Below are 16,064 nucleotides of genomic sequence, written 5' to 3' on the forward strand. Positions count from 1 at the left end.
TATATCAAACTTGCCTTGATCTGCCGGAGTGCGCAGCCCCGCCCCCCGGAGCGCTGCTTTACCGCGTTATATCCAAATTAGTGTTCTATCAGGTCATGTTATATCAGGATAGAGGTGTATATACATATCAGGTTTATCTAGACCATTCTGACATTGGTTGCTCTCTTCTATATTTGCAGCTTCCTCCTCCTTTGTTAATGATAAATATAGCTATTTTTCAAATGTCACTTCTCTAAATCTAAGGTATTTTATGGTTTGACTATTTGACATCTTCTAAAACTTTTAAACCTGTAAAAATAGTTCAGGATTTAGTACTCTCAGTGTACAAAAGGGGTAAGGACCTTAGGTCAGCACTGCCTTTTGCCTTGCACAAGAACACTTTTAGTAGTGTTTTTTCCTCTCCTATCTCTCTCAATTGGATGGAAATTAGGACAAAATGTTGTTGACTTTCTTGGTAAAATATTGAAAACCAAGGTTGAATGCTATATGTCCTGTGGATACATTAGCCTAATGTACTTAAAAATTAGCCATATTTTTAATAAAAATCTTAATTGCCTGAACACTTAATACAAAAGGCTTATCTGAGCTCTTATCAGATTTTTATTATTTAGGCTAAATTCTTTGCTGACTTGCATCCAATGCAATATCACTCGGCACAGGATTTGGCCTATGTATTTCTTCAGATTACTTTTAAGAAGACAATACTTGTTTTCGATGTGAAATTATTAATTATGTAGTATAGTTGAAATAAAGAATTTACACTGAGCAAATTGATTAACAAGACAAAAGCAAATACTAAAATTTTATGTTCCTCTTTACTTGCAGCAGTACTTTATTTACTTGTGTTTATTCAAACCACATGGATGGATGGCTTCCTTTGGGAGGCAGGAAGAATATAAAATGGCTTTATTTAATTAGGTCCTCAACCAAAAAAAGTATTGACCTTATTCCCACTCATAGCTAAGTACCTCTGGTTTTGCAGAGCTTTGGAACCTTCTGGATGCATGTTTGGAATAGCATGGATGCCTGCTCATGGCTCTGTAAGTTGGTGCCTATGATTATAAAAAGGTGGTGCCCAGTCATCTCAATTCCTCCTCCTTTGCGGCTGTGAGCAGGAACCTCAGCTTTAGAGTTGGTGACTGACAGGAAGGCATATTTTTTTCATGACTTCCAGAAGACCTGACAGTTAGGTTACAATACAGGCATCCCTTGTTGTGTAGGATAAGTGACTCATGTGTGGAGCAGCTGGCCCAGCCACAAACTAGAAATTCCATTCACGTTTTGATTCTGTTGTTTATGGTGATCTCTTACACTGAAGATGATAGTTCAGTACTAATTGATGAAGCAAGTTGTTCAGAAGATAATTTACCTGTTCATTTTTCCCCATCATAACAAAATGATACAGCAGTAACAACTTGCAGTCAAGGTTGCATAATGATTTCTGTTCTAACCTCCTCTTTTCAAAGGTTCATAACTTTTGGAAATTTTCACTTTTCCAGATAATTTTTTTCAAGTCTAATGTCTTTCAAAGGGGTGCCTGTTTTGTTTTGTTTAAGTAAAAGCGGTTACAAAAATTTTGAGTACAAGAAGAGGGAGGGAAACGTGTATATATACTTTTTTCATTTTATGAACAGCTCTACAGCCAAAATAGTTGAGAGTCTGAAATATGTCAAGGAAATAGCCTTTGCTGAGGAGAAATGTCTGAGTGTTCTGAAAAAATTAGTTTTGGTTTTACTGAGTTATGATCACATACTGAAAATGTGTAGTCCATTTGTACTCCTTTTTCTATAAGCTTGTAAAGTGGCCAGCTAAGGAAAGATGTATTCCACGTCTGTGGACTGGATGGATAATTTAGCTGCTTAGAAACAAGTTAGGACAGACTACTGAGCAGTTGGTAAAGTGCTAGGGAGGAGCCATGCTGTGATGCACTTTACAAACTCTATAGTCCCCAAGGCTTGCATGAATGGGGCTTCCTCTTGCATATCTGAGTTGTATGAGACAGGAATCCAGGTACTGTTGCAAGTAGTGTCCAAATTATGGATTTTACACTCATTACTGCCAATTTTTCTACAAACTAACAGAAATCTGAAATCCTGGATAGTGAACCTTCTACTCTTTATTATTTTTTCCACCCTAGAAAGTTTCACTCAAAAAGCTACTTTGGGTACATTTAAAGTTGCATATATAAGCGCTTAAATCAGGCTCTGCTAAATTTAATGTGATATGTGTAATCTTAATTCTCTACCCCGTGTGTGCGTGTGTATATGCATTATTATAATTATATGGGCACACACTCTTTATCGTGTAATACAGTAAAATATCTTTTTTATTGTTTTTGTATTTCTGAGAGAAATGTTAGGCTCAGACCCTAAATGGACAATCTAACAAAATCTAACAGAAAAGATCAAGGTCTTCACTTCTGCATAAATGTGTTGCTACTCCATCCTACTGCTTCATTGATAAGCCAAATTCTATAATAGCACACTACACCAGTGCTGCCTCAGTAAGATACTGAGAATAAATATTCACCCTGAACTCCAGTGTTGCCTCTAAACAACCACCCATGTCACTTGCCTTAAAGCTGGTCTTGGGGTATGAAATTAAGATAAGCGCTTAGTATGGGTGGAGTTCATTACTAAGTTAACAGCATTTACTGTGGTGAACAAAATGGTTTATCATCTTTTTGCTGAAGTGAGTCCTCTGTGTGGTTTAGGTGCACCACTTGGGTAACTGCTGAAACTGCTGTGGTTTCAGAACAGGACCTGTTTTGCTTTTTGTAAAGCTTTTTTCCCTGAAACTGTTAGCTAAAATACTAACATAATAAAAAAGAACTGCAAATGTTTATTTGCATTTTCCTACTTCCAAACCTGAAAAGGCATTTTCTTATATGAATTTGATTGTAAAACTGCACATTTATTTAATCTCAAAGGAATCAAAGTTGAAACTGTCCTCTTTACTAAATCATCATTAACAACATATGTTTACCAATATTTCTGTTAACATTGTTTGGTTTGTTCTGTTAATTTTATTGGGAATTTGGGGGGGGGGGGGTTGTCTGTTTGTATTAGTATAAAAATTTGCACCATGCTTCTCGTACCAGCCTGGGTTCTTGTAATTGCACACGTGTAAGGCCAAAGACATACTGTGCACCCTGTGTGTTCATTTACTTAAGTACCTAGTGCAACTGTTTATAAATCAATACAGAAGTTAGCACATGCTGCATTACAAAGGGAAGCATTTGAGTGCCAATGATAAGATTATTAATTGGAGAGCAGTGGTAAGAAGGAAACGAGTACATTGAAAGACCTAATTCAATAAAGCAAACATTTGCCAGCTTTCAGAACCAGAGCATATTTGCCAGGTGGAGGGCCTTCACAAGAAGAGCCTTCTCTGGAGAACATTGATCACCTGTAAGTGGTCACTGGGATTGATTTATCCAAGGCGAGCACTGCCTATAAAGGGTGTTGCAGGATAGAAGCAGGCCTTTTCCATCTTTGCCATGTGTTGCTTCAAAATAAATTACCAAATTAAAACTGCCTTGAGATCAGTTTGTTTAATACAAAAACTGAAGAAAACAGCATACATAAAGTGAAATTGAAGACTTCTGAGTTAACAGTAACTCCATAGTATTCATAGTGACACTTCCTTTTGTAGCAGATTCATTCTTTTGTGATCTGAGCTAAATATGAAGCACAAGAAACCCCAATGCTCTTCACATGTGCTCTGAAACCACCATGGGGCTTCATGCAAAACATTAAAGCAGACAGTTTAGAAACAACAGTTTTAGTGAGCAAATAAGTTGCAAGACCTGGGACCACAATTCCAGTTATTGATTCCAAACAGTGACTTCAGCAACAGAAAATCTAACAGCTAAGAAAAGACTACTTAAAATGGAGCAAGCTCCCTCTTTACAAATCTGCCCAGTGAGGTTTGGTATTAGAAGCTATAGGATCAAATTCTCCTCTCATGTGTATCCTTGCAGCCCTCTGACTTAAATGGAAATGCACAAGTGCAACTGAGGAGAATTTGGCTGATGGTATCCAGTATTTGGGGTTAGAGAGCAAACTAAAACCAACACTTTTAAGGGGACTTGTTCAAGGACAGCCTGAATCTCAAAAACCTAAATATTCCAATTTTGTTTGTAGCCAAAACTAATTCTTTTAAAAAATAAAATTGTGTTTGCATGTTAGATCCTCTTGTCTGTAGAGCCTGGACTGTTGAAGAACTCAACAAATGACAATTTTTGTCTCGTAACAGTAATATTCCAAATGCAGAGTTCTGTATTTTTTAATGAATAGACTTGCATGGGTGTATGTGAGAGAGAGATCTCCCATCAGATGTGTCCAAGAGTGGGATGTGTTATGAATATAATGAGGTGGGGGTTAGGGGATTGCAAAAGGCAATCTGAAACTGGCAAAGGTCATGAAAGAAGGTCCATATTAGAAGTAAGGAAAGCAAATACTGCTGTTAATTCTTGTATATTTTGTGTAATTTCCCTACCTTGATGACAATCTGCTGATTCGATCAGCCTTGTTTTTAAAAATATATTGGCTGACCAGTATATCCAACATGAGGCTGAAACCTGAAGTTGACATTTATAAACAGCATCCAGTATCTGTTGTATTAACTAGAAGTGCAACATAGGGAATATAAAGAACTTGCCATGAGCACTCTTCCTCAAGGTCCAACTGGATGAGCAGAATCAGAGGAGGAACCTAGCAAAATTGCAAACAAATCCATTTTTTTCTGCCATACCTTGGCACTTATAAAGAATTGAAGGGCAGGAGATCCATGTTCTTTTTCAGCCTCAGTCTGGACTCTCTGAACAGTGATTGTACCCAGGTTTTTTAAGTGCAGATGATGAGCTTCTTTGACCGCCACTAAGTATTAGATATCACTTGTCAGTACAGGGATTTTGATTGTCTCAAAATGCCTAAAACAGCAATATCTTTCTATACCTTTATAAACAATTTCAGAATATTTAGGAGTCGTCAATAAGTATTGTTGTCAAGATGCTAATTTTTCCAACCTATTTACTAGGAAATGCAGATGCAAAAGATTAATAAAATTTCAATGGGCTATGAATTACTGGAACTAGTTTCTGATGCTATAACTTTCTGAAATTCAAATGGCATACCAAAAGAGTTCTCTTTATGTAGAATCATTGTAAAATGGTACTGTTGCTGTAGCAACTCTGTAGTTAAGGGTATAAAACCTATTACATCCTAACCTATGTTTTTTAGCATCTTATAAATTCCCTTTTGGATCAGATTTCTCATACTTATTCTAATACTAATTTGTTTGGAAAGTTTCAAGGAACCAGTATATGTCTAGGGGCCGGGAGGGATGTTTTTTGCAACCTCTGCTGTTGCATGGAGGTTGCATAAAAGTGTTGTAATCCTCTTTTTTGTTGCCTTCACATAACTAAAAAAACCTCACTTTTAAAAAGTTTGAACTTTTTGTACAGCTAATGAGGGCAAGTGACTGTGACATGTTAGAAAATATTTGATTTTGATATAAGTAAACATTGGAATGTGTTAATTTTAAAGCTTTGACAATCTATTTTTACATTTTTTTACATAGTCAACAGTAAAAAGAAAATAAGATTAATCTGAACCATAGAATACAGTACTATATTGTTGTGGAATTACATTTTTTAGCTGAGACAGCCTCTGTTGTTATCTGAATTAATTTTCTCCAAATGTTGTGTGCACTGAATAATAGTCATCAGCACCTCCTACTGAGTCACTGTCCAATCTGAGAGGGCATAAGACTCTCTCTCAGCCTCACCTACGTATCATAAAGTATATTTTTATATCCTCTAAAATACTTGGAGCTTGAACTCAATTCTTATTTTTATATAAGGGTGTCCTGGAGTGAATGTATTACAGAACTCATATTAAGTTACAATTCAAAGGACTGGATGATTCCAAACAAATGATTTTAATAGTCAAAATAGACCTTATCTTGCGGGCCTGGTTACTACTTTGAATGGGCAAACCATCTGAGAATACCAGGTATTCTAGTCTTCTTAATCTTTCTTAGCAGTAGCTGATAGTAAATGTCTTTGTTCCCATCAGATTTCATAAACTAAGGAAAATTTGATCTATGTGGTACTTGGATAAAAGAGCTTTAAGAAAATAAAGAAGGTCTGGAATTCATAGTTTTATATGCACCAAGGGCATTAAAAAAGGGCTATACAAACACTTGGGGCTTGTTTACACTGCCCTGCAGTTCCGACTAAAGTGCTGCACCGTGTGGATGCTGTGGATGTGAACTAAAAGGTTCCTAGTTCATATTAATATAGTCCTCTAATGTAAACTCTGCATTAAACCCCTATGTGGACGCTCTCATTCATGTTAAATTCACACCTTTCGTTCATTCAGATTACCTTCAGAGTGTAGGCAAGCCCTAAGTATCCATGTGGACTCTCCTACCATGCACTAAAAGGTCCATCCTGGACTACTCCAAGAATTAATGCGCGCTTTTTTCTTGTGTAGACAAGAACATAATCTACTCCTGTTTCAAAGCAAGGTAGATCAGAGCGCACAGAAACTGTGAACTTTTAGTGCACAGCAGCAGATTCCACATGAATACAGTGCACATCAGGCTAGTGTTGGGTAGATTTACACCCCAGCTTGCTGTGAACTAAGTTTTGTATTGATGAGCCCTAATTTGTACTGTTTTTTATCATTTGGAATCTCTTCCTGGAGTTCTCTTTACATTTCTCCATGCACTTTGTAATTGATTTGACTTTTATACCAAGGAGTGTCAAGTCAGATATTGTTTTCTAGGGGAGCTGAGTTAAGGTTTATTTGTACATCTGTGAGGAGTGATAGCTTAGGAGCCCATGTGAGTTTTTATTCTTATCTGGTTTATTATTTAGCTCAGGAAATTGCCCTTGCAAAAATGTTAATGCATATTTAATATCAAGGATAGAATATGGAACCTTTATCCAGGCTTGACAGCACTTACACAAGTAATCCCATTTACTTCATTAAAGTCAATGACAATGCTTATAAGAATAAGTGCTTAACAAGGGAAAGGGTTACACAGTCAAACACAGTTAAACAATTCTTTGTTTCCTCACCAACTTATTTTCCTCATTGTGCATATACTGTACACTGCAAATGTGGATGGATGAACCAGTTCTGGAAAAGAAAAAGAAAAAAAAATTATATATACAGATAATAGTAATTGTTTATGAAAATCTGATTGTTTAACATAGTTGTTCAGTGTTTGGAAATGTAAAGCATTAAAGGCCAGATTTTTAAAGTTGTTAGGCATTAGGTCCCTAAATACCTTTAAAATCTGGCCCTAAGTACTCATTCTTATTTAACGAAAGACCCAAAATCAAACTAAAATGTCTCTACCTTTAATCAAGCGAAGTTAAGTACAAGTCATAATTGACAAATATTTGTGATCAAATGCCTTTATATATTGGTCTTCTATCTTTTTACATTTTGTCAATAGTATTTTCATAAATCTAGATTAATTTATTGCCAGTGTTTATAAATAACATTTATGAAAATCTATGAAGAGAGAAACAACTGTTGAGACCTTTTGCAGGGATAATGGGTGCTGTGATATCAGGTTAAATTTTAGATTATTCCAAGAAGAAAGGATGATATTACAGTAAAAGTGCATGAAGGACAATCTCCTACTTAGGGATTTGCATTTTCCATGGTAGGTAACCTCTCTTTTTCTCCTTGTTTTTTCTTCTCCTGAACTTTCCAGGTAAAAGTACTCCTGTAAACCAGCTCGGGTCTGCAGATTTTACCAAGCCCCATGATCCATTCCAGCCATTTGGGGCTGAAAGCAGTGACCCGTTTCAAACTAAAAAGGGGTTTGGGGACCCGTTTAGTGGAAAAGATCCATTTGCTCCCTCCTCTTCAAGTAAAACTTCTAAAGACTCTTCCTTGGGGTTTGCAGACTTCAGCTCTGTAAGTTAATTCATTGTCTCTGAGCAAACCACTTTCTGCTCTGCTTGCCGCAAACTCTTAGTTTTTTTGTTTTAATTGCAAACCTACTGTCCACTGGCTTCTGTCTTAATACCTTCATGCTGTCCCCATTGTAGTTCTGTATTAATATTTCTGTATAAAAAGGCATTTTCTCTCAATAATAAAGGAGTTTTGAGTTTGATATTCAATTTTAAAAGGGTTTGTTTTCTTTTAAATTATTTTAGTACAGTGTGCCTTTACTCTCAAGATATTTGTAGCAGAATCTGTGTACTGTTTTTGTTGCATGGAGGCTGTTTTGTAATTGATTTTTGGAAGCCAGGATGTAAAAATTCCTCAGAAATAATTAGCAACAGAGGGTCCTGTGGCACCTTTAAGACTAACAGAAGTATTGGGAGCATAAGCTTTCGTGGGTAAGAACCTCACTTCTTCAGATGCAAGTAATGGAAATCTCCAGAGGCAGGTATAAATCAGTATGGAGATAACGAGGTTAGTTCAGAAATAATTGTTGAAAGACATTTATATAGCAGTTTCACCATATCCTGAAAAGTAAATCCTTAAAACAAAGGGTTCCATGTAGTATTTGTAACTGTTTGTGAAAAAGTTCTGACAATCCTGTCACAATGTTTTCTCTATATGCACTGGAATATGAATCATAAAGAGACATATACGAGAGAGAGAGTGAAAATTATTAGTTGTTGAATTTTGTTTCAATTACTGATTATGTATTTCATGATAAATGCAAAGTAATGCACATTAGAAAGCATAATCCCAACTATACATATAAAATGATGGGGTCTAAATTAGCTGTTACCGCTCAAGAAGGAGATCTTGGAGTCGTGGATAGTTCTCTGAAAACACTCAGTGTGCAGCGGCAGTCAAAAAAGCAAACAGAATGCTGGGAATAATTAAGAAAGGGATAGATAATAGGACAGAGAATATGTTGCTTCTATATAAATCCATGGTACGCCTACATCTCAAATACTATGTGCAGATGTGTTTGCCCCATCTCAAAAAAGATGTATTGGAACTGGAAAAGGTTCAGAAAAAGGCAACAAAAATGATTAGGGGTATGGAACGGCTTCCGTATGAGGAGAGATTAATAAGACTTTTCAGCTTGAAAAAGAGACAGCTAAGGGGAGATATGATTGAGGTCTATAAAATCATGACTAGTGTAGAGAAAGTAGATAAGGAAGTGTTGTTTACTACTTCTCATAACACAAGAACTAGGGGTCAACAAATGAAATTAATAGGCAGCAGGTTTAAAACAAATAAAAGGAAGTATTTCTTCACACAGCACTCAGTCAACCTGTGGAACTCCTTGCCAGAGGATGTTGTGAAGGCCAAGACCATAACAGAGTTCAAAAAAGAACTAGATAAATTCATGGAGGATAGGTCTATCAATGGCTATTAGCCAGGATGGGCAGGAATGGTGTCCCTAGCCTCTGTTTGCCAGAAACTGGGAATGAGTGACAGGGGATGGATCACTTGATGATTACCTGTTCTGTTCATTCCCTCTGGGGCACCTGGTGCTGGCCACTGTCGGAAGACAGGATACTGGGCTAGATGGATGTTTGGTTTGACCAAGTAGGGCCATTCTTATGTAGAGAAGCCCTTGTTAGACAAAGCAAACGAAGGTCTGTTTTGTAGAACCAGTATATTAACATCCATATTGCACCCCATTAGAAAAGATCAGAAGGTCTTACAGCAAAGCCAAGTGCCTTTCCAGGAGTAAGTACCAGGTTTTCAAAAAGCCTGGCTTTGTTTCTAGTGTTGGCAGATACTACATTTGAAATCATTGTAAATGTATTCGAATGGCTGTTCTAAATGCTACCGGTGGTGAATAGAAAATATGTTCCACACAAAGCCTCCAGCTTCTTTTTTCTTTCATGTGTTTAAGTTTTTTGTTCTGGCTTGCATTGCCACACAATAAAATTACCAACTCAATCTATTCTTTTAAATCTGGTGGGCGTATTTCACTGTTAAGTAGGTGTTTGGTTTTTATTTAAAAAGTTTTATCTCAAGTAGTATTAATTTTAAATAGTTTTCCCCAGTATTTCAATTCACAGTAAAATGCATATCATTCTCCTACCTGATATATGTTTAGCTGAGGTCCTCTGTGCATATTTTTTTAGTTGCCCTCAATTCTTTAGTTATTTGAAAATATCAAAGCTCAAAATATTATTAAACTTTACTATAATTAGCAAAAATCTGTTGAAAGTTGGTATACAGTTAAATTCTGTGACAGTATACAAAATGGTGACATAATAAAAGTCAGACACAGAGCTTGCATTATCTGCAGTTTTTTTTTAATGGTTCTTAGTTTCTGTTTTTGGGAACAAGGATGTAGTGTCTAAGCATAAAAATGGAATGACTGTTACCCAACAGTGATTATTGTATTGACAGAGTACAAATATTTCTTAGTTGGCAGGCTTGAGTAAGTCATCAGTGATTTATACCAAATGATTAACCAGTGTCATTTGTTCCATTTAAGTTTGTGTTTATGCCCCTGTGCCATCAGGGTTGTAAGAGATAGGATCAACTTTGGAAAGTAGAAAAAATAGGATCTGAAAAACCATTTATCATTTAGCTGGTCATAGCTTAGGTTAACTCTTGTAGCTGGACAGAATTTAGTTTGATGAAACAAATTTAAGCTTGCATTTGTAAATGCTCTCTATTGCCCTGAGAAATCTCTTCACTAAGTGCTCCTTTAAAAAGAGAGAGGTTTATTTGTTTCCCTGTTCTATTCAACATGATTTTCTTTCTGGTTGTGTACAACACAAGATCACGTTGACACACTTAGTAATGCTTCATCTCTTGCTTTGTGAAGTCATAAGTAACCCAGATATCTCATAAACCAGGGAAAGGATTGTGCTTATCTCTTGGTCGGAGGATCCTCTTCTCAATTATGAAAATTCCAAACAATTCCATTTACAGTATGTTTTCTGACATGAAGTGTGGAGCTGTAGGATCTGCAATTGCCATGTTGATTAGCTGGAATTCTTCATGATTACAAGCAAAGAGAAGCTGAGGATTTCCTTTAGTTTTTTAATTGTTATTCTAGTTGTGTTGTTTGAATTACTGAGTTGTTCTTATCCATTGGATTTAATAAGTGTGATTTCCATTGCATTCTTGACTTTTGGATTGTCATAAAACGTGAGTCTTGGGAGCTGACAAAACATTTTGTTCATTTTTCAGATATTTTGCAAAATTCCAATCATCTTACAATCAACAGAAAAAGACAAGCCAGGTGAGGCTTCTTTTGGTGGAAGGGAAAACTTGTCCCTTCCACCAACAGAAGTTGGTCAAAGGGACAATCTTTCCCAGTCACCAAAAGAAGTTTGTCTGATAAAAGATATTCCCTCACTTACTTTATGTGTGTCATATCTTGGAACCAACACGGCTACAACACCACTGCAAACAATTGATAGAAAGCATGTTTTCATTTTCAAGGAACAGAGCATTCAGAGCTAAGCTCAAAGATTGCTCTTTATTCAATGCATATGGAGTTTTGTCACATATTAGACATATTTTTCCTGCAGATGATTTGTCTTCCCTCTACTTATACTAGGCCATTAATGTACTTGTTCTAATATTTTGAAAAATATATCAATACTTTATTATTTGAGTGGTGTTTTCAGATACCTTGTGATAATGCATATTAAATCTTCATGTGAGAACTTTCTTTCAACATTAGCTTTTGTTGAAAACTGGACAGCAATAATAATGTTATACTGATTTATTTTTAGCTCAGTAAAACGGATTTTTATGGGCAATCTGCACATAAAACAGTGATGATATTGAATTGTTAGGTTATACGTTCCACCACTGAACATTTAAGGTTCATTTAGACAGACTTGAACTTTCAGAACCCATGTGACTTGAGTATTTAAGAAGTACAATCAAAATTTGAGTGAGCGACAGGGAATGGATCACTTGATGATTCCCTGTTCTGTTCATTCTCCCTGGGGCACCTGGCATTGGCCACTGTCAGAAGACAGGATACTGGGCTAGATGGACCTTTGGTCTGACCCAGTATGGCTGTTCTTATGTTGTTTAAATTCTAAAAACAATAACTTCTTTTAATCTGGTGGTGATTATAAATTATACTTACATAATAAATAGGGATCTTTATGTTGATACAAAAGTATGCTTTTGAAATGATATGTTTGATCATGCTAGCACTTTATGATAAGGTAAAAATGTCAATCAAGCATCAAGAGTTCCACACTTGTCAGAAATCCAGATTTGCTTTGTCTTGAATCCACTTCACTCTTTTAGTAAGCTTTTCTAACCACACACCATGATTTCAGATATGTATGAAATAAACATGTTTGTTTTTAGAAAAGTCTTTAGAAATATGCATCTTATCCTAAGGAATGAACACCACTGGTAAACTTATTTTTTCAACATTTTGAAAAAGTATCTGAGACCAAAAGTGATTAGCTGAAGTTCATTATATCTCTAAAACTTTTATAGTAACAATAATTTCACCCTAACTCCGATCCCTAGGATTTTCTTTTGAATGTTAGGAAACTTTGGTGAAATTCTGGCCCCACGTAGTTTGACTTCATTGTGGCCAGGGTTTCACTCATTGTCTTGAAAATCATATATTTACAATTTAGTGAGCTTTTAAGCCTTACTTATCAACTCTTCAGTGAAATAAATTATAGTAGGAATGGATTGCGTTTCTTGGTTTCAAAAGTCAAGTTTCTAAGATGCAATGCGCTTGTATTACTAGCTTTGGTTTCATGACATTAGTTTTTTAGCAGTAATAGCAGGAAGAACTGCCAAGAGCCAGGATAACATAAAGATAAAATACAGTGTAACTAAAAAGATCAGAGAATTGGACATAGATTACATTTCTTGCAGGTCCAAATTAATAATGTGAATCTTATATGTTTGTTTAAAAATAATATGAAGCATGGATATAGTGTGTAATGGACAGGTAGATTCTTGGGAAAATGTACACGAGACATATAATAAACTAGATAAGTGCATATTTATTATTTAACGTTAAGCATATGCTTTCCTGAATTGAGGCCTATATGGATAAGACAAAGTTTGTAATGGATGCTGTAGCAAAATAAGCCAGTGCAACTATGTATTGTGCTGCATTCAAAGATATGTCTTGTCTTATGGACCAGGGAGGTGCTATTCACAGTTTATACAGATATGATTCAACCAAAGGTGAAATTTAGAATTCTATGCACTGCTTTTCCCTTCTAACAAATCAAAATATTAAATTTTTCTGAACATTCAAATAAGTATCAGAGCAATTTTTTAAACAGTGGAAATAATACAAAACTAAGGACTAGTTTTGCAAATACTTACAATGCGGCAAACACTTGTGTGCGTGTTTGCTGGACAGTGCGCCTTTAAAGAATAAACAGTAAAAACTAATCACTGATTTTATTTAAAAGTAAAATAAAATGTTATTTTGATAAGAAAATAATATTTCTCACATTTTATACAAAATCCAATGCAATCAGTTTTTAATGTCCACTTCTTTAATATGTGAAACTCTGTGTAATATTAGGGATGATTATTATTGGAATAATTTTGCACATTGCTTCCATGTACTGAAATTATTTGATAATATTAAAAAAAGATATAAGATGAATATTAAAATGTATTTTATTTCTTTAGTGTTTGTTGCAAAATTCATTTGGATTCTGTTATATTGTTTGCTACTGTACTGCCTGAAAAACTCTGCATTTATTTTATAGACAATTGCAAAAGCAGAATTTTACTTTTGATCGGATGGTGAAACTTCCCACAAATCTGCAGTCTCCAGGTTCATTATTAACATGTATCACCATTTACAGAAAACACTTCACAGTGTAGTGGCATATCAGTAAATAGCTTCCAATTTTTGTGAGCTTGAGGCTAACATCATTATGCATCTTTAGTATGGATGTAGGCTGCTACACCCTCAAACTCTTCCAAGTAATTTTGCCCATTGATGTGGAGTTCCTCTCTATCCCCAGATCTTCTGGTCATTTTCTTGTATGCATTTGGGACCTGGATTCAGGCAGGATAACATCCACATGAAAAGTTTATGCCTTGGGTGGGAGGAGGAAGGTATTAAGTAAAAAGATCAGTGAATGGAGTGGGGAAACCAATGAGTTTATTTCTGGTTTCAACCTAAAAGTGATAGCCTTATACGTCTTGTTACTTGATGCACATTTCTTAATGATTTAGATCTACTGCATGTTGCATACTTATTCTGCTGTCTTATTGTATATTTCTTTTGCTTATTAACCAAGTTTCCATTTTTATTTTTTAGTTTGGAAATGAGGAGCAGCAGCTGGCCTGGGCAAAGCGAGAGAGTGAGAAAGCAGAGCAGGAGAGGCTGGCTCGATTGCGAAGACAAGAACAGGAAGACCTTGAATTGGCTATTGCACTTAGTAAGGCTGATATGCCAGACTCTTAAATACAGTCTTTGGGCTCCATCCAATCCAAGTCAAACCCTTTAAAAAAAAGGTTTTGTAAAATTCTTGGTTTATGTTGTGAAGTAATTGTAGTCACCTTTAAGTCAAAGCATAACAAGATTGGCTGGTTATATCAAACTGGGCTTTCCATGGCTTTTCAAGTACATAATGCACAGGAAACACTCTGTAAAAATTGTATTATACTTCCTAGATAAAAGTTACTGCTTGTAAGAAATTTAATGTATGACCCTAAGGTACTGAAAGCAAAGTTTCTTTATAATGCAGACAGTGATTGCATACAATAAGCTGCAATTGTGAATCTGGCTTTTATTACCTGAATTCCATTGTCATTGTTTTGAGGCTGCAGTATGAATAATAAAATTATAGAAAATGACACTTGTAAAAAAAAAAAAAAAAAAAAAGTTATGTTTATAAAATTATCACTTAGCTTTCAGTTCTTTTTGTTACATTTATTTAATTTCTCATAGTAGGCCAATGACCACCTAGCTCAAAGACTTGAGGGCAAATTCTTTCCTAGATGTTCCCCTTTCATCAGTGAGATACGGCTTATCTTATGAAAGAAACTCTGATTATTTATATATTAGATGCATAGTGACACAACTCATGTAGAGTCAATCATATTTTGAATTCAAAGCCTATGAGAATTAATAGCTTTTTATTATTTAAACATGATTATTTGCATAAGAGTTTTTTAATATTTGTACATGGTGGTATTAAAAGGAGTGATCCTGATATAGTAAATTAGACAAATTATAGTAAATTAGACAAATGATGACTCAGTTCTAAATCATGGGATAAAATACAAATTAATTCCATGAATGAGCATTAAGACAGGAATTATCGCGTTTGAGGCTTTTTCTACATAATGTTGAATAATTTCATACTTTTTAAATTTTAATTTTGAACTGTAATCTTCCCTGCAACCGTATTTTCCCTTCATTTGCTCTAACAGGCAGAATATAGGGCTGCTATTTGTATTATCCAATTGACTATGTTACAATCTCTACCTCGGAAGTGATTAAGTGTGTGGTCTTATTTTTAAATATTCTGGTTGATGATTAATCTCACTGCCCTTCATTTAAAGTTATACAACAGTTGTATAGACTAGAAAGTTTTTTATTTTAAACTAGCCCAAGTTCACACAGATTTCATTTGCCAGATAGATAGAATAAATGGATATTCATGCAAAAGTTACAGCAATATTTGTAGAACAGATAGGCTGTTTTTTTAAGCCTATCTACTGATAGCACTAATTAGGCCAGTATGTCTAGCTTTTTTATAGACTTCCAGAATTCAGGGGGGATGTTACATGTATTTTATAGAGGTAATGCAATATGTATTTTATTTGTCACGGATATAAAATGAGTACTTATGGTATTTTTTTGCTGTGAATTATTCATTTATAGAAACTGCCTTTTCTGGTAATATACAGGAATTCAGTACTTCATTTGTCCTTGCCTTGTGCTCTGGTTTTGTTTGTAAATGGAATGGGCATTTAGGGCCAAATTTTCAAAATGTTCTTTGTGATACCTGTATTTGCATCCTCAATTCTGTACATGTGCATATTGGCTAGTTAACATTCTGAATGTCCAAAATGTAGCCCTCAGCTTGTAAAACATTCTCTGTTGGATAGCATTGTATTTCTTCATCT

The 16,064-nt window shown here is 35.2% G+C and overlaps 1 protein-coding gene across 5 annotated transcripts in view; it reads left to right on the top strand.

Moving 5' to 3' along the window:
- EPS15L1 (epidermal growth factor receptor pathway substrate 15 like 1) overlaps window positions 1–15,634 on the top strand; it is a 67,767-nt gene extending 52,133 nt beyond the window's left edge. For 4 of the 5 annotated variants that reach the window (XM_054013457.1, XM_054013458.1, XM_054013461.1 and 1 more), the window contains 2 exons: window positions 7,738–7,943; window positions 14,248–15,634. In XM_054013457.1, coding sequence (XP_053869432.1) covers window positions 7,738–7,943; window positions 14,248–14,394 — 353 coding nt within the window. In that variant the 3' untranslated portion in view covers window positions 14,395–15,634. The remainder of the gene's footprint in view (window positions 1–7,737; window positions 7,944–14,247) is intronic. The other variant, XM_054013460.1, reaches the window with a different exon arrangement.
- Window positions 15,635–16,064: the final 430 nt, after the last annotated feature.

The sequence above is a fragment of the Malaclemys terrapin genome, chromosome 24 (genome assembly GCF_027887155.1).
Source record: "Malaclemys terrapin pileata isolate rMalTer1 chromosome 24, rMalTer1.hap1, whole genome shotgun sequence".
Taxonomy (NCBI): domain Eukaryota; kingdom Metazoa; phylum Chordata; order Testudines; family Emydidae; genus Malaclemys; species Malaclemys terrapin.